Raw genomic sequence first — 23,503 nt, forward strand, 5'->3', positions numbered from 1 at the left:
TTCTGAAAAAGAATTTCCCTCAAACTTTTTAGGTGAAAATTGGTAAGAGTTAATTCTAGATAATTGGAATGAGGACTAGTTCTGTTTGTTCATTTGGGATGGTTAAATTACTTCAATCTACAATTGAAGTAATTCATGAGAGTTGAAAAATCATATAGTTCATAATATTACAGTTGAAAAATTCATATACAAATCAGGTAATTCATAATGCAAATTTGTTATAATCAAAACATGGTTAGTTGGGGAAGTTTAAAAAGCTTTCTTTGCTCCTTAGTTGATCCAGTATGTGTCATAGGATGAAGGACTAAAGGTGCTCTTCTTTCTTTTAAAAGTGCTCTTCTTTTTAAGTGCTTAAAAAAAAAAAGTGCTCTTTTTTTTTAAGGTGCTCTTCCTTCTTTTTTTCTTTTAAAATGATGCGTAAGAAGTTTTAAACTAGAGGGGCAGAATGGACCTTGAATTATCTCTTTTTCCTCCATCTCCCGCTAAGAGTACTTTTACCTCCTATAATGCCATCATATTCTTCTGTTCTTTATTTTATGCCTCAAAGACGATCTAGAGTTTTTCATTATATTGAGTCTTTTATTTAGCAGAGGTACATTAGGAGCCTGTAAATTTAGATGGTCAGGTATTTAGGGTGTGCATAGTTAGAAGAATATATTAAGTATCCAGTAAAATACCAGAGGACTTGGATTAAAGTATTTAACCAGTAAAAAGTTCAGTGCTAGAAATTTGAATTGCATGTTGTAATTAAATGTTTTAATTTTTATGTAAATCCTTGTCCTGTTAAGTATGGTTATTATAAATAACTCTCTAAGGTGTGCTAAAAAGCAGCTGATCTAAGACAGAAACGTCACTCTGTGACTCCCTGCTGCCTTAACTTGTGGGAAAACTGAAAGGCAGCAAGGAAGAAGTTAGAGGGAAAGATAACCCAAGGTGGGGAAAGGGAAAGTGAAAGTTGCTCGGTCGTGTTCGACTCTTTGCAACCTCATGGACTATGCAGTCCATGGAATTCTCCAGGCCAGGATACTGGAGTGGATAGCCTTTCCCTTCTCCAGGGGATCTTCCAAACCCAGGGATCGAATCCAGGTCTCCCGCATTGCAGGCGGATTCTTTACCAGCTGAGCCACAAGGGTGGGAAACATGAGGAAAAGGGTTTTCTTATTTTTAGGTTTCTCCTCTGAGGTTAAAGGGTGAAGTGGTGACATTTTAAAGTAGTATTTCTTCCAAGTTTTTTAAACCATCTATATGCTGCTCTTTGAAAATTACAAAAATAAAGCAGCTTAAGTGTAACTGTTTGTTGCCAGGAAAACATAGCCTGGGCAGGTACTAAGAACATAGGTAACTGTATTTCTTCTTTCTCTCTTCATGCCCCAAATGGCCATCATAACTAGATTCCTGTGGTATTTGCTTTTTTTGAAATGTATGTTATGTAGTATTAAACCACTCCCTGATGCTTCATCAATTTTAAAGAGGTTTTAGTACCCACAGGGCTCTGTAAAATCAGAATCCTTGCTTCCTTTTTGGAAAAACGGATATATAGAAAGAGTATCCAGAAAGGAGCTATTTTAAATTCTTAACACAGAGAGTTTCATACCTGTCTGTATGTAGCCTTTGTTTTAGTCAGTACTTTTTAATATACTTGTGTCGTCAGTTATTCATTTTATAAACATAATGTCACATATGATACAACGTATGCCAAAGATTGCATAACCTGTAAAACTTAATTAGCTTTATTCATGTTTTAAGTGCACTAAGGAAGTTTAAAATGATGTAAGTACTTAACTTGAAACTCCTGTTTTTAACCAATGCCTTCTCTGGGTCTGATAGGTAATAAGAAATTAAAGTTTCTGTTCGTTTTTATTTTTGAAGAATACTGATAACTTGATGACCCCAGAAGGAGTTGGCCTTACTACTGCCTTGCGTGTTCTCTGTAATGTGGCCTGTCCCCCACCCCCTGTTGAAGGTAATGTGGCTACTATAGTTAAAAACGATTTTTTAAGCCTGGTGTAAATATCATTTATTAAATAAAATATTCAAAAATCTTAACCAGTGATTAATATTTAAATAATTAGTTTTTTGTTTTTTTCTCCCTTATTTATGTAAAGGTCAACAGAAAGACCTGAAATGGAATATTGCTGTCATTCAGCTTTTTTCTGCTGAAGGAATGGACACCTTTATTCGGGTGCTGCAAAAATTGAACAGTATTCTGACTCAGCCATGGAGGCTCCATGTCAACATGGGGACTACCCTTCACAGAGTGACTACCATTTCGATGGCTCGCTGCACACTCACTCTTCTTAAAACTATGTTAACGGAACTCCTGCGAGGTGGATCCTTTGAGTTTAAGGACATGCGTGTTCCTTCAGCACTTGTGACTTTACACATGCTCCTGTGCTCTATCCCTCTCTCAGGTCGTTTGGATAGTGATGAACAGAAAATTCAGAATGATATCATTGATATCTTACTGACTTTTACTCAAGGAGTTAATGAAAAGCTCACTATCTCAGAAGAGACTCTAGCTAACAATACTTGGTCTTTAATGTTAAAAGAAGTTCTTTCTTCGATATTGAAGGTTCCTGAAGGATTTTTTTCTGGACTCATACTCCTTTCAGAGCTGCTGCCTCTACCATTGCCCATGCAAACAACTCAGGTATCACTTCCATATAACATGCATCTTATAAATGATGGCAATAACACTTTTTAAAAAACCAGTGGTTTTTCTTAAAAAAAAAACAAAAACAAAACCCCCTCATCTCCTTCCCCTAAGAAAGACATAAAATACCTGGATGAGGGTGAGATCAAAACTGAAGCAAGTTGGTCATTAAGGAAACATGGGAGTAACATTCTAAATAAATTTTTGTTAATGTGAATTTTATTATGCTGTTACATATACTTGTACTTTTGTTGTTTTTAAATCCTTTTCCCCCACCATTAACTAGGTTGCTTCATCAATGGACTCTGCTCTACTGACTGCTAACCTGAGAACAATAAGATTTTTTATTAGATGCGTTGAATTCAAGCAAATGTTTAATTGTACAACAGAAAATTAAATGTTTTAAGCATGCAGTAAAAATGTTCTTTTCATAATAGTTCTTCCTGAACAGTTTTTGTGATTGTAAATAAATATTAAAAAAAAAAATCTACGTACACACACATTATACTTTTTTAACAGGTAATTGAGCCACATGATATATCAGTGGCACTCAACACCCGAAAGTTGTGGAGCATGCACCTTCATGTTCAAGCAAAGTTGCTCCAAGAAATAGTTCGCTCTTTCTCTGGCACAACCTGCCAGCCCATTCAACATATGTTACGGCGTATTTGTGTTCAATTGTGTGACCTTGCCTCACCAACTGCACTTCTGATTATGAGAACTGTGTTGGATTTGATTGTAGAAGACTTGCAAAGGTATTTTCATTTTGCACTAAAAATTTTTTTCCTCAAGGTATTTTTGACACAAATACTTTAAAAAAAAATTAACTTAGACTTTGGAAACCAGGCTTTAGAATGCGCAGATAATATGTGTACATATAAAATATAACACAGACACGTGTATATGTGAATATATAAAGGTAAATTTTGATTAGAAAGCTATTATTTTATGTGCAAGATACCTTGAAGTATTTCAAGTTTTGGGGCGCTGGAAAAGTGAACTGTGAAGTACTCTGATTTAAGAAAATATGTTATTGAAAACCCAAATTTACAAAATTTTATAGTAATTGTAAAATTCCAGAGTTGTCATACCCAAGGAATGAAATTTTTTACTTAAGATTTGTATGATACGTGTTGAAAAAGCAAATGACTAAGTAGTGCCTTAAAATCAAGAATTTTGTTTACTAAATGTGTTGATTTTATTTCAGCACTTCAGAAGATAAAGAAAAACAGTATACTAGCCAAACCACCAGGTTGCTTGCTCTTCTTGATGCTCTGGCTTCACACAAAGCTTGTAAATTAGCTATTTTGCATCTAATTAGTGGAACTATTAAAGGTGATGAAAGATATGCAGAGATATTCCAGGATCTGTTGGTTTTGGTGCGGTCTCCTGGAGACAGTGTTATTCGTCAGCAGTGTGTTGAATATATCACATCCATTTTGCAGTCTCTCTGTGATCAGGTATTTATAGTTATTTTTATAAATTCTTTGTGTGTGTACATATTATTTAAAAACATATTCTGATGTAATTCTTGGCTGCTAACAAAAAGATCTCATCTGTTTCATTATTCATAGTATTGTTTGGGGGGATATTTGACCACTGAACCAACAGTAAAATGATTTGGTGCTACATAACTTTCTTTGACCTTGTACATCACATGTTTCTCTGAAGAGGTTTTTTCATTTTCTTTATGAGATACTGTCTTTGGATATTTATTCTGTGTGCCGTTGTATTCTTTGGGGTTGGTTATATCTGGTAGTTTCATTTTCTTTCCAATTATATTCTGTACCAATTCATTCTTGAATATTGTAGTTTTGTGATTGGTTGAATTAATACTATATTTTTTTGTTTGGGCTTTTTTTTTTTTTTTAATTAAAAAAATTTTTTTTAGCTGTGCGTAAAGGTATGTGGGGATCTTAGTTCTCCAGCCAGGAAAGTGCAGAGTCTTAACCACTGGGAAGCCAGGGAAGTCTTTGCGACTTTGGAAGGCATCACAGGCTACTACAGTTTTAGTGTGTTTCAGGCTACTGTGCTTATAGATGTTGACTAAAAGTAGTAGTACTTCTTCCTGCTGTTCCTGTTATTGACTTCCAGTTTGTAGTACCATGAGTTAATGAGAATTGCTTTAGCTTTTAAAGCCCATTGTTGCAGGGATCACTGTAGATTTCTATGCCTGATAGAATTTTAGCTTGTCAAAATGCTCCTACTATCTAATTAATCGAATGTGATTTTTCCAGGCAGAGTATTTTTAATAGGATCCCATATTAGAAGATTTGGAGGAGGGCATGGCAGCCCACTCCAGTATTCTTGCCTGGAGAATCCTCGTGGACAGAGGAGTCTGGTGGGCTACAGTCCTTGGGGTTGCAAAGAGTCAGACGTGACTGAGTGACTAAGCACACACGTATTAGAAGATTACCTTTTTCTAACTAAAAAAAAAATATCCAATCTGGTTACATTTAACACTCAAGTCAAGAAGGAACATTTTTTGTGTGATTTGTTTTCACAAAAAGGAGATCTGGTAGAAAATAGTTTTGGACCTGGTAAAAAGGCTGTTTTAAGTCTTTATACCTCAAAATGTCCAATCAGCTGGTATTTGTTTTATAATTAATATTAAGTTGTATGATCGTGCTGAGTAACAGTTTAGCATCCTAGCTGCCCTGATCACATTAACTTCATTCTTGGCTGGCTTCACCTAAGTTGTATTTCCTTTCTATTCAAGCTTTGTTTTATAGTTTTAACCCAAGTTGAATAGTGGTTTCCAGTGTGTTGAAGTGGTTAAAGGCAATAACACATACCTAAAAATGTTTCTGTAAAGTCTGCTTTACTTTAAAAACAGTAGTGTGGGTTTTTAGTTATTGTTAGGTAAACTTGCTGACATTGAAAAACTTGAATTTAAGATGTATATAAAAACAAGGGGAAAATATTGGAAGATTATGCCTAAATTTTTTTTGCTCCATCCATTTCTTTTTGTGATGTTTTAAATTCAAGTATGGATATATTTATTAAAATTTATTTCTCTGAATGCTTTCTTTATAAATTTAAAAATATTCAGATGAATAAATAATATAATAATTTAAAATATTTTCATACCCAAAGTACTAACCTAACCATTTGAAGATAGAAACTACACTTAGTATAAGCCAGAAGGAAAAATTTTTCAAAGAGATGTTCTTTTAAAGTAAGAATACTGTGAGTCAGGATCCGTTGCCAAGTGGTTAGGTGTCAGTCTTACAACGTAAAAACACTGTGAAGCAGATTCTTCAGGTGCATGTCCTTGTATTAACCTTTATAGCAGGGCAGAACAACTCCTTTGTATTTAATGTGTTTCAATCTGTGTTTGGGGTGGGATAATAACTATAATATTTTGATAACTACTAAGTATTAATTGCTCTGTATTTCAGAAATAAAAGCTCGAAGTGATAGTGACAATCATTTTAAAAAATTGTTTTTTCCCCAACTCCCCTCCTCCCTCACAGGACATTGCACTAATTTTGCCAAACTCTTCTGAAGGTTCTGTTTCTGAACTGGAGCAACTCTCCAATTCTCTACCAAACAAAGAACTGATGGCCTCAATCTGTGACTGTCTCCTGGCTGTGGTAGCTAACTCTGAGAGCAGTTACAGCTGTTTACTGACATGTGTCAGAACAATGATGTTTCTTGCAGAGCATGATTATGGATTATTTCATTTAAAAAGGTAATGCTTTATCTAATTTAATTCTGTTACTTAATTGCTAAGTTGTGACCGACTCTTTTGCTGCCCCATGGACTGTAGCCCGCCAGGCTCCTCTGTCCATGGGATTTCCTAGGCAAGATTACTGGAATGGGTTGCCATTTCCTTCTCCAGGAGATCTTCCCAACCCAGGGATTGACCCCGCGTCTCCTGCGGTGGTAGGTGGATTCTTAACCACTGAGCCACCAGGAAGTGGTAAAAATTTACTATTTTCTTGTATTTTAATCCCCCCATATTAATTAATTCATAGATGTTGTAGAAGGTGGAAGGCATGATTTCTTTCATGAAGAGAAATTTTGAATTTGTGGAAAAGATTCATTAGCAATGAAGTGTACTAGTAATAAAATCTTTAGGTAATGTAAATTGAGAAGGAAATCTTATCATTCCGGGGTCATTAATTCAGTGCTCGAAGATACTTGTTTGGTTGGCATAGACACCTCTGGTTCTTCAAAGATGATGGTAGTGTGGTATTCTGGACTCTGAAGCTGAAGGTGCTGATTCTGTGTCTTTTATTCTCTAGAGGAGTGGCTGATCTGCAATGGATTTGAAATTATGTAAATCTCATGCTGCTCAGACTCTCGGTGTAATTTCTGCTCCCCGTTGCTAGCCATGCCCTCGTCTTTTTCTTCACTAGGGAGATAGATAGCTACTACATAGTTTCCCTGGGAATTCATAGAAGTATGTAGGATTATGAGATCGAAAGGATTAGGCAACATGTTATGTGTGCCTCTCATCAGTTCTTATAACATTGGTTGAAAACATATGTTTCAGGTAGAGTGCTTGGTGCTGCTTCCCATCTTTCCCCCGGCTGAGCCTGTCCTGTACTCTCTCTCAGTTAATGGTACCTGCTGAACATCTAGCTTCTCCCCCTGCCACCTCCCAGTCTTTTGCTGAAGTCTTTAAATTTTATTTCTTAAATGTCTTTTTTTCCTATTGCCCAGATATTTACTGTATATCCTTTAAAACTCATATACTACATATCCAATTAAACTTAATTTTTAAAAAAAGCTTTCCTTGGTTCTGGGTTAGGTCACAAATACCCTTTGCATACCGTTTCCACAGCATGTTGTGTGACGTTGTTGGCTCTGCTAGGTTCATGTAAGTCATTGTAACCTATTTCTTTTTGTTTCTTCAGCTTGGATCTTTCTGCTGAGCTCCATGTAACTTATGTATCTATTTGACGTCTCTACTTAGCCATCTAATGGGCACCCAAGCTGAATCAAAGCAGAGCTCTTGATATTCTTGCCTCAGACACATTTCTGTCTTGCTTAACTTGGTAAATGTTAAACGCAAAGATTCTTGCTGCTTCTCTTTTCCTTTCTCCCTGCCTCCAGTCTGTCAAGAAGTCCAGCACATTATGTTTTCAGAACATCCTGAATCTGATTGCCTTTCTCCACCTTCACCGTTAGTGTGCCCTCGACTGTATTTGCCTATATGACCCATTGCAAGAGCCTCCAGTCTTCTCTTCTTACTTCTAGCATTGTCCCCATAAAAAATATTTTCTTAGCACTCAGATTGATCTTTTTAAACTTAAAACAAGGTATGTGTCATTATTATTTTGCTTAAATCCTTCTGTTGGCTTTCCATTGAACTGCAAATAAAATTCAAACTTGATCTCTAGGGCTCTTATACAGTCCAACTCTTGCTTATCTTTCTGACTTTTCTCATAGCTCTTTTATCCTCTCTTTGGCTCCCTGTCAGGCTCATTCCTATTTCTAGACCTTTTTTTTTTTTCTTTCCTAAAATGCTTTTTCCCTAGTTTCTTCTAGGACTTATTTTTTTACTTCACTCAGGTATCTGTATCAATATATTTCCTGCCTAAATGCCTGCCTAAAATGCGTATCCTGTGTGTCCCCATTCCTTATACCCCTTTATATTTTGACATTATGTCATATAGACTTACTGCTTATTTGGTTGTCTCCCTCAATAGAATATAATCTGCACAAGGACAGGGACTGTTTTCTTGACTGTACTCCCTCCAGCACCTAGAAACCTGGTTCATGGTAGGCATTAGGAAGGAATGTTAGAGTCCTTTAGTTCACAGATATTTGTTGAATGCCCTCGTCTGGGCCAGACACTGCTCTAGGTGCTGGAGATTTAATAAAAAACAACAACAACCCTGTCTTCTTGATACTTTCATTCTGTTAGAAGTAGACAGATGATCAGCATGTAAATAAAATACACAGTGTGTTATAAAACAACATAAAATAGAGCAAAGGAATGGCGAGTGCCGAAGTGAGGGGGAGAGTTGCCATTAGAAGTCTGAGGAGGTAATCAGGGACGTCCTCACTGAGAAGGTGGTCCTTGAGCAAAGAGCTGAGGGAGGTGAGTGAGACATGTTAACATGCTGGGGGAGAGCAACTGCGTGTGGTATGCCTGGCTTGTCTGAGAAAGGGCCTGCAGACCATGGTGGGGGCTCTTGAAGTGAGTAAGCACGTTGGAAAATGACAGGGCCCTGGGTCAGAGAGGTAGTGGGTAGGTGAGGGAAGGGCAGGTCATCAGGGGCCTTTAGAGTTACTTATAAGGGCCATTGTGGGCTTCCCTGGTGACTCAGATGGTGAAGAATCCACCTGCAATGCCGGAGATCCAGGTTTGATCCCTGGGACAGGAAGATTCCCTAGAGAAGGAAATGGCTACCCACCCTAGTATTCTTGCTGGGGGAATCCCATGGACAGAGGAACCTGGCAGGCTGTGGAATCACAAAGAGTTGGACACATCTGAGCGACTAACATACACACATACACGCAAGAGCCATTATGAGGTTTTGAGCAGAGGTATAGTGTGATCTGGCTTTTTAAATAAATAGATCACTATATCCTCTAGTCCTGAGACAGGCCTCACTCAAAAAACTTTTTTTGAGATGATTTTAGACTTTCAGAAAAATTACAAAATAATAGTACAGAGCTCAGATACACCCTTCATCCAACTTACCCTTATCCCTGTCCTTATGTTGGTGTCTTGAATAACCATTGAATATTTGTCAAAATTAAGAAACTAAACTTGACATAATACTGTTAACCAAAATACAGAACTTGCTTAGATTTTACCAGTTTTTCTAGTAATGTTCTGAGTACATCATATCAGGAAATAAATCTGCCTTACTGATGATGCTAACCTTGGTCACCAAACTGAGATGCTGTCTGCTAGGATTCTGCACAGCAAACTTACTAATTTTCTGTTTTTAAATACTAAACATTTTGAATAATATACTTCAAGACTATGTAAATGTCCTATTTCTACTTAAAATTTTCATCCAGTCATTTTACTGTCCATCAGTGAATCTTGGCACATGTCAGTTATTACCGTGGTGTTTTAATGTGTGTGTGTGTGTGCATGCACGCTCAGTCATATCTGACTCTTTGCAACCCCATGGACTGAAGCCTGCCAGGCTCCTCTGTCCATGGATTTTTCCAGGAAAGAATACTGGAGTGGATTGCTATTTCCTTCTCCAGGAGATCTTCCCGACCCAGGGATCAAGCTGGTGTCTCCTACGTCTCCTCCTTCGGCAGGCGGACAAGCCCATGGTGTTTTAATAGTGATTTCCTATTTTTCTTATTCCTTTTTCACTTCATTATCCTCTGCAAGGATGAATTCATCACTTTTCCCCATTTATTTACTTATGTGGGTATTTATATCCATACGGACTTGTGGACATTAAGTTTTTTTGTTGTGTACTAATTGAACAGTATGTCATTATTTATTTTGTTGTTCAACTTACATCACTAATTTTGGTTTTTCTCGTTGACTAGGGCTGGGAAATATATGTGTCCTAACTCATGCATTTACCAAAAAAATCAACATTTTTTTTCCCCATCTATTTATTGTGTGTATGTATTTTAAAGGGCTTCCTTGGTGGCTTAGATGGTAAAGCATCTGTCTACAATGCAGGAGACCCGGGTTCAATCCCTGGGTCAGGAAGATCTCCTGGAGAAGGAAATGGCAACTCACTCCAGTACACTTGCCTGGAAAACCAGTATTTTGATTCTAATACAGTATCAGAGGGTGGATCCTAACTTTCCCCCTTTCTTTGTAACCTCATCCATGTTTTGTGATACACAGTTCTGTGGATTTTGACAGTCATGTATCTACTATCACATTTCCGTGCAAAGCCATCACCCCAGCAGTCGTGTGCCACCCTTTTATAGACAACTTTGCTACAAGTTGAGTGACAAAATTCCAGATTTTAGTATTGCTAGTTTCCTTTTTAATTGTAGACATTCTAAAGGGTATGCAGTGGACCCCAGTTTTTGATAAACCATCTAAATAAGGCTCATTCTCTTAAAGTTATAAGTAGAGGCTAGTAATTGGTATAATCCGATTTTTAACCTAAGCTTTTTCCGTTGATTGTACTATCTCTTTGTTTAATCTCATTCCATTTGTTGTGCTTTGTCCGTTTCATTATTTTTATAAAGTTCTCATGAGCGCAAGTCCTATCTTTCTCCATTTTGTATTGCTTTATCCAAGTCTTGAACTTTTATTTTGATCAACTAAGATCTATGTAAATGCATAATTTTAGCAGGACTATGTATTGTCATGATTTTGGACACATAGCATGATTATTTCTTACGCTGAAACCTCTCTGTAAAGAGGTTGGTAAATTGTGGGCCACAGGCCAAATCCAGCGTTTATTGGAACATAGTCAAAATTTATGTGCTGTCTACAGATGCTTTCCCACTACATTGGCCATTGAGTAGCTGTGACTGAGACTATTGTTTTGTATAGAGGGCAGATTGAGTTCTGTATAACCCTGTAAAGCCTAAAATATTTATCATTAGGCCTTTTACATAAAAAGTGTACTGATGCTTACTTTATACCTTTGGTTTCTTTCTGTCAGATTACAGTGTCATAAAGATAATCATCCTTTGTAGTTATTACATAAGTTAGGCTTTTGAGCGGAGAAGGCAATGGCAACCCACTCCAGTACTCTTGCCTGGAGAATCCCAGGGATGTTAGAACCTGGTGGGCTGCTGTCTATGGGGTCGCACAGAGTCAGACACGACTGAAGCGACTTAGCAGCAGCAGCAGCAGCAGCAGCAGGCTTTCGAGACAGCTATAACTTCTTTATGTTAGAGAAATCCCCAGGTTATAAAAAAGTGTTCTAAAAGGAACCTGAGAATGTATTTGCCAAGTTTTGTAGCTTTGTTATTTGGGGGAGTTTTTTTCTTTCTGTGGTTTTAAAGTTTGTGTACATGCATGCCTATCATGTCCAGCTCTGTGCGACCACATGGACCATAGCCCGTCAGGCCTCTCCTCTAGACTCGGGGAGCAGACCTGGGCCTCCTGCATTGCAGGCGGATTCCTTACCACTGAAGCTATGAGGGCAACCCTTTTGAAGTCTTATCTTCTTTAAAAGGAGATGTCAACTATAAAAAGAAATGCTTTGTTACATGGTTTGTATGACAGATAAACTAAAGTACTTTTTTACTCTTCTTGAAATGTAACATTTTAATTTACTAAATTTTGTCAGAACTGAGATAGTTCATTTCTCATGCCAGATTTATATGCTCAAATTTTAAAACATTGCCTATTTTCTTTATTTACAGTTCTTTAAGGAAAAATAGTAATGCTCTGCATAGTTTACTGAAACGAGTGGTCAGCACATTTAGTAAAGACACAGGTGAACTTGCATCTTCATTTTTGGAATTTATGAGACAAATTCTTAATTCTGATACAATGGTAAGTGTATATATATGTATTTGGTATTTCTCATATTTACAAACTTATGCATATGTTAAAAAAATCACTTGGGTTCAAAAATATCTTGGAATGATGTTATTTGGAACTTGGAACTTAAATACCATTTTTTTCATATGTCCTCACCCCACTAAAAGTATGGGTTTTTGATTTATAAAAAAAATAGATTGTTAAGAGTAGAATTTATTAGGTATTATTCTTAATTCTTTCAGCTGTTTGAATATGTTTTCCTACTGCGTTGTGGCTTCCATGGTTTTTGACAATAAATCACTTGTTAATCTTTTATTAGTTGAGTCACCTCTTACTGCTTTCAAGATTCTTTGTTTTTAGCTCTTGATCATGTGTTAAGAGTGGATTAAGTTTGTTCTACTTGGAGTTTGTTGAGCGTCTTGAAAGTGTAAATTAATGTTTTTCATCAGATTTGTAAAGTTTCTAGTCACCATTTCTTTAGATATTTTTTCTGACTCTTTCTTCCTCTTCTGAGACCCTTTATTATACGTGTTTTGATACTCTTGATAGTATCTCCACAAGCATCTTTTGAGGCGGTGCTCATGGTTCTTCATGTTTTTCTTTCTGTTCCTTAAAATGGATAATCTCAGTCGACTGTGTTCAAGTTCACAGATTCTTTTTTTTTTTTTTTGCCAGCTCAGATCTGCTCTTGAGCCCCTCTAGTGAATTTTTTGTTTGACTTATTGTCCTTTCCCACTCCAGAATTTATGTTCAGTTTTTGCATTACTCTTAGCTGTCTGTTGATATTTTCTTGCAGAGTGCTGTATCAACTCTCTTTCCAGTTTTTCCTTCCAAGCATTTACTTCTTTGGTACATTGTGAATAGTTCTGTATGAGTTCATAACTTCCTAAAGCAGACAGCAGATCATATCACTCTACTCTCCAATAACTTCTGGTGTCTATAGAATAGATTCCAGACTTTTTAGCATGGCATTCAGGACTAGTCACTGTAGGGCAAAAAGCTACTTTTGCAACCACTTCTCCCTTAGTGGGAGGCGCCACCCATAATCTCCTCTACTTACGTGTGTCTCCTTGGCCACGCTTCTGTTAGTTTGCTGTTTTCTCTCTCTGTCTCTCTTTCTCCCTGGTCAAACTGTGATCTATTTATAGTGCCTATTTGAATACAGCCCAATTTGCAAAGCCTGTTAATATTACTTTTCTTTCTGTATACTTCACATCATGTTACTGGATTTCTTTTTATAGATCATTTATATGCCTACTTAGCATTTCCTCTTCCAGTACCTGAGTGTTACGTCACTTAGGTCAGAGACCATGTCTTACTGGCTTTTTCCTAGTGTAATTGCATAGTATCTTCTATAGTTTAATAGCTAAAGAGTTTGACAAATGATTATGGAGATTTGAAGTGGTATCACATATTTTGACAGAATTTTCATTTTCCTGAAATCACTTTGTAGATTATCATTTAAAAAAATCTCCTTAGAAATTCTTTTACTACTTTTCACAGTAATGTATGTGTATATATATAGAGAGAGCAATCTTCAAATTAAGCTAAATTTGACTCTAGATTTTCTAAGGTTGTTTTTAGTAACAAGTAGATAAGAATTTAAAATGTATTTTATTTTGTTCAATTTCTGTTTATAATAATGAAGAAGCAAGGTAGGAGGGAGAGGTGAAATTTTACATCCTTCCAAATATTTTATCTTTTAATTTTATTCCAAATATTTTAATTCATTCATAGTTTTTCTCTTTCAAAGTTTGATTATTTTATTCTGCCTTTCCTGACCTTGAAAAATAATAATCATTATAGTGTTTCCCTGGTGGCTCAGACGGTAAAGAATCTGCCTGCAATGTGGGAGACCTGGGTTTGATCCCTGGGTCAGGAAGATGTCCTGGAGAAGGGAATGGCTACCCTCTCCACCATTCTTGCCTGCAGAATTCCATGGACAGAGGAGCCTGGCGGGCTGTAGTCCATGGGGTCACAAAAGAGTTGGACATGACTGAGCAGCCAACATTTAACATATAATACTTTTTGATTCAGCTGTACTGAGCTTCCCACCCGTTTAAAGTGGTATGAATAAATGAGAAAAGAAGTCAGATAGATGCCTTAATAATTTGTAATCTCATTAATGTACTTCTTTCTGTAAAATATATCTAGTCTGTTAATTCATACATCTAAAAAAAATAAAGTATAAGGTAGACCATCATCAACATACCCTTTATCACCGCTTCCAAACAGAGCAGGTAAAACCCTTGTAGACATATGGTTTATTGAATTTCTCATTAAAATTGCATGTCCTTTTCCTTAATGTCATGTAAATGACTCCTTAGTCTAGTGTTTACTGAAAGGAGCAAGTGTGTTTCAGGCACTGTATCAGTTTGAGTGGAAATCTGTGGAGAATAATTTTCATTTAGTTTTCACTGAAATGTGTCCAGTTAAAGGAAAAATGGTAAGAGCTACAAACAAATTTTAATGTTACTGTTAACTTAAAAATACTGAGTCCTGAATCGGAAATGGTGGGACCAATATTTATGTTGAGATGTTTAAAATAGAGCTGTGTTCTAAAGATTTGAAACTACTTAAGTTTTCTTTCATATATGACAATACGGATGGATTTATTGTTATGAACAGATTTGCTTTGTGTGGTGAATTTTTTTCACCATTCCCACATTCACTTTATTATGTGGCATATTTTTTAAAGCAGAAAATGATAACTTTATCTGTAGACAGCACATAGTCTTAAATATATGGTTACTGTTTTCTTTAGTTGTTTGCCATGTCTCCAGAAAAGGAAGTTCAGCTTTTTTTAGCTGTTGTAGCAGGCATTCTTATTAATTTGAGTATCAATTAGTATGTTCTGTTTCCTGCAAGTGCCAGTGTGTTTGTCATTGGATACTTTTGTTGAGAAATGTGTTTACTTGTTTATTTTGTGAGTTGTAAAGAAAAACTTGTTTCGGCTTTGAGCTGACTAATTCTTAAAACCAGCCGTTTGTACTGATGTAAAAACCAAAACGCTGAGGGGAAGATTGCCGCAATCTTAAATATCTGAGAAATTTTGGAAGCATTTTTGCAAATTTCTCTGCTCTCAAATTTAACTTGTGTGTGACATTTACAGGGATGTTGTGGAGACGATAGTGGTCTCATGGAAGTAGAGGGAGCTCATTCAGCACGGACGATGAGTATTAATGCTGCAGAGTTAAAACAGCTTCTACAAAGCAAAGAAGAAAGTCCAGAAAATTTGTTCCTTGAACTAGAGAAGCTTGTTTTGGTAAAAAAAAGAAAAACAAAACAAAACAAAAACAGAAACAAAAACAGCTCCTTCCTAAGACATACTTTCTTCTCAATTTGACTAGTACAAGTTTTCCTAGTGACTTTTAAAAATAGTGAACTCTCAGTTGGGTGTTTATACTCTGAGTTAATGATTTGGAGTGAAGTCCTCCATACTGTTATAAATTTTAAGGAGTATATGAAGGCAGTACTTTTTGAATGACCTATTGTTTGAATGCAGAGTGCCCCCTGATACCATTACTTAGAAATAAAATGGCAAGTGTTTTTGGTGTTTGTTTTACTTTAATATGTATAATATTGCTAATTTCTTGATGGTGTCCCAAATTTCTTAGTAATGGAATACCATCTTTTCTACTAAAGAGTCAGTAGATTATGGGCATACATGTTCAAGTTTTACCTGCATTTTCTTATTCTGCTTTTGTTTGTATCTAGGAGCATTCAAAAGATGATGACAGTCTGGATTCTCTGTTGGACAGTGTGGTTGGACTTAAGCAGATGCTAGAGTCATCAGGTGATCCTCTACCTCTTGGTGACCAGGATGTGGAACCAGTACTTTCAGCTCCAGAATCTCTCCAGAATCTGTTTAACAACAGGTGAAACAAGCAGTGTTTTGTGGTTGAGTAATAGTGGGAAACATGCAAATGTCTGGGATCTAGAAGAGGCCAGCAGATTACTTTCTGTAGGGGCTTCCCAGGTGGCGCAGTGGTAGAGAATCTGCCTGCCAGTGCAGGAGATGCTGGAGACAGAGTTTGACCCCTGGGTCAGGAAGATTTCCCTAGAGGAGGAAATGGTAACCCACTGCAGCATGCTTGCCTGGAAAATTCCATGGACAGAGGAGCCTGGCTGGCTCCGGTCCACGGGGTCGCAGAGTCGGGAACAGCTGAGCACACGGCACAGCACGCACACGAGGGCTGGTGAGAAGAAATCTAGACTTTGCAGGCCAAGCTCAGTCTCTGTTGCACACACTTCTATAGCTTTTGCTTGTTTCTTTTGATTTTCTTTAAAAAGCTTTAAAAATGTGGAACCCATTCCTAGGTTGCAGGCTGTACAAAAGCAGGTTGGCCGAATAGGGTCATAGTTTACTGATCCCTGGTCTAGAGGCTATGGCTCTTGATCTTTGGAGCACTGTCCTTCTAGAGGTAATGAGTGTTTAATGTGTTGAAATTATTCTCTAAATTTAGAAAAATTGCACATTGGTATACTGTTATAAATTTGGCTTTTTGGAAAGAAAGCTAGGTCTCTGTTTTATTTTATTGAAAAATCAAAATTTGTTACAAAAGGATTAATTTCCAAGTTGCTAGTTTTTAAGGATACTTAATTCTTAAGTAGTTTTTTTGAAGGAGTCTTTTTAAAAGTGCTAATTTTGCCAATATTTTAGAGGGTAAAATTTTTAATTCTGTTGTTCACAGGTTTTACTTAAAAGTTAAGCCAAAACACTTGATTTTGGAATTCTGCTTTTTAAGAAATACTTTTTCTATTCTAGAACTGCGTATGTGCTAGCTGATGTCATGGATGATCAGTTGAAATCTATGTGGTTCACTCCATTTCAGGCTGAGGAGATTGATACAGATCTGGATTTGGTATAATTTTATTACTAAATATTTAGGGAAAAATTGTTGATTTTTTTGTTTCTTTGCATGATGTTAGCACTAAAATAGATGACATATTATATGGCTGTCAAAAGTCTGTCTCAGGACTATACTGCACTGTTTTTATGTCAGATGCCCACTTAATGGTGTCCAGGACTATTTTTTTTATGCCACTGATTTTGCCTCTTTCTAATTAATGGTCTGTATATTTGAGAATGAGGGGAAAATCATGTTTTTGCATAAGTACTCTGAAGCACTTTGGTTTCTTATATTTGTAGGATATAGAATAGTATCCAACAAAATTATAATTGATTTCTGTATTTGGGTTTAAGGAGAGGAATAGGTTGTGGTATCTGCTGTTAATTTGGGGAAATGTAAAAAAGACATTTGCTAAAGGAATATAGTGCGAATGGGAATTGACATTCTTTACCTTGATACTGAGTAGATAAAAGTATAAATAAAGATTTTAATGGAGTCTGTTTTGTGCTTCTCATAGATGTATTAGGGAGGATGATGGCAGCCACAACTTTGGTATTTTAGGTTTAATTAATTTGGATAAAACTTAAGCTAAACATAATTTTCATTCCTCTGAAAGTTGACTTCGGTTGGAACCTCATTAAATTCATAAAACTTGGGGATCTGTGGTACAGAATTCGTTTATAACATAGTGACTGTACAAGGCTTGTGGAGTATGTTATTTCAGATTCTTTTGGAACAGTTCTGGAGATACTCCATTGTTAATTTATATAGAGAAACCCTGAGTTCTTTGTCAGGGAGCACAGATCTCAGACTAATAGCCCTCCTTTGAGTAAAAATGCTACTTCCCACTCCCAACCCCTGAATTAAAAGCAGCTGAATTCCTAAGACTTTTTTTTTAAACTACCAATGATGTTGCTTTTTGAAAAGATGAAGGAAAGAGGCTGATGAGAATCAAATATAGTTACTAGGAAACTGGAATTGCTATATTCAAATGTTATATTAATAGTTACATTTAAAGTATAATGCTGCATGAATAGCTGCATTTAAGGTCATTTTTCATTTTGTTTCGTTTTTATGACTGCAGGTAAAGGTTGACTTAATTGAGCTCTCTGAAAAATGTTGTAGTGACTTTGACTTACACTCAGAATTAGAGCGCTCGTTTCTGTCAGAGCCATCATCTCCTGGAAGAACCAAGACAACTAAAGGATTCAAACTTGGGAAGCACAAGCACGAGACCTTTATAACTTCAAGGTAAAATATACTTTGCTGAAGATTTTGATTGGAATCAAGTAAGGTTATTTATTTTAGTGTAATTTAAAACATGTGACTATTAAAGGAAAAAGGACACTGATGTAATACTTGAGTCATAAGTATCACCTTGAATTTTTTTTAAAGATAATAATTTGGCCAGGACATACCTGGTCCATTTGTTATATTATTATACTTTATGAGAGTTTAGAAGATTTGAAAAAGAGCGAACTGGGTTATTTCTTAAAAATTGTTAGTCATATCAGTAAAATGTTGAGTACCATCCTTAGCTCGTTTTGTTGTGTTTCCCTGGAAGGTGGTAGGGATAGTTGCAAATTTAATACAATTAGGATAAGAAATATTTGATAGTGCAGTTTTCAGTATTGCAAAGATTGACTTATGTTTTCGCTGGAAATATGTAAAAGAGAGGTGTTCATGGAATGTTTTTGTTTTAATAGTGGAAAATCTGAATACATTGAACCTGCCAAGCGAGCTCATGTTGTGCCACCACCAAGAGGAAGGGGCAGGGGAGGATTTGGACAGGGTATTCGACCCCATGATATTTTTCGTCAGAGAAAACAGAACACAAGCAGACCACCATCTATGCATGTGGATGACTTTGTTGCAGCTGAAAGTAAAGAAGTGGTCCCTCAAGACGGAATACCACCACCAAAACGGCCACTCAAAGTGTCGCAGAAGATCTCGTCGCGTGGTGGATTTTCAGGCAATCGGGGAGGACGGGGTGCTTTTCACAGTCAGAATAGGTTTTTCACACCACCTGCTTCAAAAGGTAACTACTTTTTTTTTTAAACTTTGAATTCTTTATTTTGTTTTGCTGTTTAACCATGTTTTGGTAGTTTCAGGTGAATAGCAAAGGGGCTCAGCCATACATACACGTTTCCATCCTCCCCCAAACCCCTCTCCCATCCAGGCTGGCACATAACATTGAGAAGAGTTCCATGTGCTGTATAAGAAGTCTTTGTTGGTTTATCCATTTCAAATAGAGCAGTGTGTCCATGATCTTCCCAGAGTCCCTAACTATCACTTCCCCCGGCAACCATAAGTTGGTTTTCTGAGTCTCCTGTTTTGTAAGTAAGTTCATTTGTATCATTCCTTGTTAGATTCCCCATATAAGGGCTGTCATATGATATTTCTCCTCTGTCTGACTTACCTCACTCAGTATGACACTCTAATTCCATCCATTTTGCTGCAATTCGTGTGTGTGTGCGTGTGTGTGTCGGTAATATTCCAGTGTCCATGTTGCTGCAGATGGCATTATCTTACTCCTTTTAGTGGCGGTAATATTCCTCTGTGTGTGTGTGTGTGTGTGTGGTGGTAATATTCCAGTGTGTGTGTACACCATGTGTATATGCGTGTGTGTGTGTGTTTGTGCACACCATGTGTATATGCATGTATGTGTATATATGTATGTATGTGTATGGGCTTCCCAGGTGGCGCTGGTGGTAAAGACCCGCCTGCCAATGCAGAAGATACAGGAGACACAGATTCAATCCCTGGGTCAGAAAGATCCCTTGGAGTAGGAAACGGCAACCCACTCCAGTATTCTTGCCTGGAAAATTCCACGGACAGAGAAGCCTGGAGGGCTGTAGTCCATAGGGTTGCAAAGAATTGGACACGACTTAGCACACACACACACATACACATATGTACCGCGTCTTTATCCAGTCCTCCGTCGATGGCCATTTAGGTGGCTTCCGTGTCTTGACTATTGTAAACAGTGCTGCAGTGAGCATTGGGTGCACGTGTCCTTTCAGGTCATGTTTTTCTCCAGATATATGACCGGGAATGGCATTGCGGGGTCAATGGAAGCTCTGTTTTCCATTTTTTAAGGAACCTCCATGCTGTTCTCCACAGTGGCCGTACCAATTTACATTCCCGCCAGCTGTGTAGGGGGTTCCCTTCTCTCCACACCCTCTCCAGCATTTGTTGTTTGTGGATTTTTTGATGACAGCCATTCTGACTGGTATGAAGTGATAACCTCACTGTGGTTTTGATTTCCATTTCGCTAGTAACTAGTGATGCTGAACCTCTTTCTCCATGCCTGTCAGACATCTGTATGTCCACTTTGGAGAAATGTTTCTCCAGATATTCTGCCCATTTTTTGAGTGGATTGTTTGTTTTGATGTTCTTAAGTGTCATAAGCTGCTTGTAAATTTTGGAGACTAAGCTAAGGGTAACTGCTTAATATATGTTTTCTAATGAGTTCTACCAGTATTAGACTATTGAATAGAAGTGATTCAAGTAAAGTATTTTTTTGTTGCTATAATTAAGCTAACTCTAGACCAATGGTGCCATTTGCAAAGTACTTTATTGGATAGGAAAAAATCTTTTTTTTAAATTAATTTATTTTTTAACTGAAGGATAATTGCTTTACAGAATTTTGTTGTTCACTGTGAAAAAAATCTTTTTTTAAGTTAACTTTTTTTAAGTTAACTTTTGATTAATTACATAATTACTGTTGAGCTTAAAAAAAGTCTTGCCTAACTCTTTTCCTATTCGCATTGAGAATTGTGTGTATCCTTTCTAAATAATATCCATACATTATTTTCACGGTTGTCCTTACCAACAGTTCCCTTACAATTGTTCTGTGTAGTTCACCATTGATTCTTTTATCTACGTGCTTCCTAATGTTATATTTAATCTATTTTCAATGTTTCAAGATTTTAGAAGCTGAATTTCTATAATATAAACTTACAGAAATCATATTTTTCTAGTGGATTGATGACAAGTTTTCATGCTTTTGAGTTGAGAGGATGAGAGCCAAAGAGAATAGATATTTACAGTACTGGTAAACACACAGCTGTGTTAGGAACTATTTTAAACACTTGACATATAATACTCTCATCAACCTCATGAAGTAGCTTCTTTTAGTACCCTCAGTTAACAGAAGAGAAAACCTGTCAGTTAGCTGACCAGGACACATAAAATATAACAGGCAGAACTAGTATTTGAACCCTGGCAGTCTGGTTCCAGAGCCTCTCCTTCTGACTATATATAATGCTGCCATTCTTACCTGTATTTCACGTACAAAATTCCATATTTTCTCTTCCATTGCTTTTGAAAATTTGAGAAAAACACGTCGTATCTCCCTTAATCCAGTTGAAGAGCTGTGGCGCAAGTACATTTGGATCGTGTTGTCTGTGTTTAGGGAACTACAGTCGTCGGGAGGGAACAAGAGGCTCCAGTTGGAGTGCTCAGAATACTCCTCGAGGAACTTACAATGAAAGTCGTGGAGGCCAGAGCAATTTTAACAGGGGCCCTCTTCCACCATTACGACCACTTAGTTCCACAGGTACACATTCTTCCTTCTTGCTGTTGCTGAGGAGGAGGGAGGCGAATTATCCTTTCCAGATTGTTGAAAGTCATATATTTTAATTCTGGGAGAGAATATTTTAGAATGTATGCATATAATTCTGAAGTCTAGGTAATTTTATGTCTGTGAGTGAGTGCCCAGTGTACATATTCCATATAAATTCTCAAAATTTTAGATTCTGAACTGTGTGTATAATCTGAGTGGTTTCATGTTGACTAAACTGAGATTTCTTCATGGAGTATACAGTTTGATTCTTGAACAACGCAGGTTTGAACTGCAAGGGTTGTCCATTTTTATATGCAGATTTTTTTTAACAATAAATACGGTTCATGGTTTGAAATAAGGATGCAGAGGAACCTCTGGATATGAGGGCCAACATAAATTATATTGGATTAACCCTCAAGTTGTTCAAGGGTCAACTGTATTCTTTTATGTTACAGGATTATCTTATGTATGTAAGTATATAACCTTTTTTTCCCCTCTAAAACATTCCTATATCAAGTCTGAAATTCTCTGGTCAGATGTAGCTTTTGGTTTCAAATGCACTTTTTTTTTTTTTTGACCACACCATAAGGCACGGGAGATCTTAATTCCCCTACCTGTGCCCTTGCAGTGGAAGTGCAGATTGTTAACCACTGGACTGCCAGGGAAGTCCCAAATACACATTTTTAAAATAATAGCTTTATTTGAGATGTAATTCTTACATTTAGACAATTTAACTATTTAAAGTGGTCTTCAACACAGTCACAGAACTTGCACTTGAATATTAAAAGGAGCAAGCAGTAGTCTTAGTTTGAGCTTGGTGTTCCAGGTTCGTATTTATATAATGGGAAAGGAAAGGATGTTGCAACTGAAAATCATATTCTTTCTTTTACAGGCTACCGCCCAAGTCCTCGTGAGCGTGCTTCCAGAGGTCGTGGGGGGCTTGGGCCTTCCTGGGCAAGCGCAAATAGCGGCAGTGGAGGGTCGAGAGGAAAGTTTGTTAGTGGAGGCAGTGGTAGAGGTCGCCACGTACGGTCCTTTACACGATAAATATTCTTGGGAACATCCTAAGTGCATATGAACATTTCATGAGGACAGTAAAAAACAAGACATTGGAGGACCAATTTAGGCTTGGCAGTTACCTGGATACATCTGAGAGAATATTTTTATCTGAAGAAAGCAAATTTTGTTTGATACCTAACACAAGATTTCAATAAAAATCAAAACTTTGTATGTATGTTTGTATATATTTTGTCCTATTCTTAAATGGCTGTTTAGAAAATTTCCTAGGTTAAAAATGATCAGTGAAATGACAGTTCTGTTTTAGTGTATATCTCGCCTATACCACAGACATCCTCAGTACTTTCTCAGCTTATGGTGCCCTTTACCGTTGCAGTTGTATTACAGTATACCTGGGCCAAAAGAAATGTCTAATAATTCTGTTTATTAAGCTATTAGGTCCAAACAACAAGAATTTATGTTGTGACCACAAGTAATTGTGGTTGCTACACAATTTCTCAAACCTTAGAATCAGCTTAAACACTGCCAGTATTCTGTTCCACTATGCTTTTTGTGCAGTACTTACCTCAACTGCTGAAAATGCAGTTTTGCAAAGACATACTGTCATGGAAAGGATGCAGTCTAATACTGAAGAGGTGAACTACTGCGAGCTAGCATTTTGTGTCGTATCCAACAGCTGTGTTCCACGCAGAAATTTAAAATGTCCTATGGCACACCTGTTAATTTCCTAGGGTAACCGAGTGCATGGTTTTGGAAACCTTTTGGCTGTACAGAAGGAAACATGACATTCTCCTTTTGCTATTCAGAAATACATACATGCTTTGTGTTTTAGCTTTATATCTGCTCATACTATTTTATTCGGAGACGGCAGTGGCGCCCCACTCCAGTCCTCTTGCCTGGAAAATGCCATGGAAGGAGCAGCCTGGTGTGCTGCAGTCCATGGGGTCGCTAAGAGTCGGACATGACTGAGTGACTTCCCTTTCACTTTTCACTTTCCACTTTCATGCATTGGTGAAGGA

At 37.0% G+C, this 23,503-nt stretch overlaps 1 protein-coding gene across 2 annotated transcripts in view; it reads left to right on the top strand.

Moving 5' to 3' along the window:
- VIRMA (vir like m6A methyltransferase associated) overlaps positions 1-22,694 on the top strand; it is a 59,932-nt gene extending 37,238 nt beyond the window's left edge. The window contains exons 12-24 of one of the 2 annotated variants that reach the window (XM_052651557.1): positions 1,870-1,963; positions 2,106-2,650; positions 3,173-3,408; positions 3,861-4,113; positions 6,130-6,347; positions 11,927-12,059; positions 15,160-15,312; positions 15,765-15,925; positions 16,816-16,912; positions 17,985-18,151; positions 18,607-18,938; positions 21,318-21,461; positions 22,360-22,694. In XM_052651557.1, coding sequence (XP_052507517.1) covers positions 1,870-1,963; positions 2,106-2,650; positions 3,173-3,408; positions 3,861-4,113; positions 6,130-6,347; positions 11,927-12,059; positions 15,160-15,312; positions 15,765-15,925; positions 16,816-16,912; positions 17,985-18,151; positions 18,607-18,938; positions 21,318-21,461; positions 22,360-22,514 — 2,688 coding nt within the window. In that variant the 3' untranslated portion in view covers positions 22,515-22,694. The remainder of the gene's footprint in view (positions 1-1,869; positions 1,964-2,105; positions 2,651-3,172; positions 3,409-3,860; positions 4,114-6,129; positions 6,348-11,926; positions 12,060-15,159; positions 15,313-15,764; positions 15,926-16,815; positions 16,913-17,984; positions 18,152-18,606; positions 18,939-21,317; positions 21,462-22,359) is intronic. The other variant, XM_052651558.1, reaches the window with a different exon arrangement.
- Positions 22,695-23,503: the final 809 nt, after the last annotated feature.

This window comes from Budorcas taxicolor, chromosome 14, assembly GCF_023091745.1.
Source record: "Budorcas taxicolor isolate Tak-1 chromosome 14, Takin1.1, whole genome shotgun sequence".
NCBI classification, from domain to species: Eukaryota; Metazoa; Chordata; class Mammalia; order Artiodactyla; family Bovidae; genus Budorcas; species Budorcas taxicolor.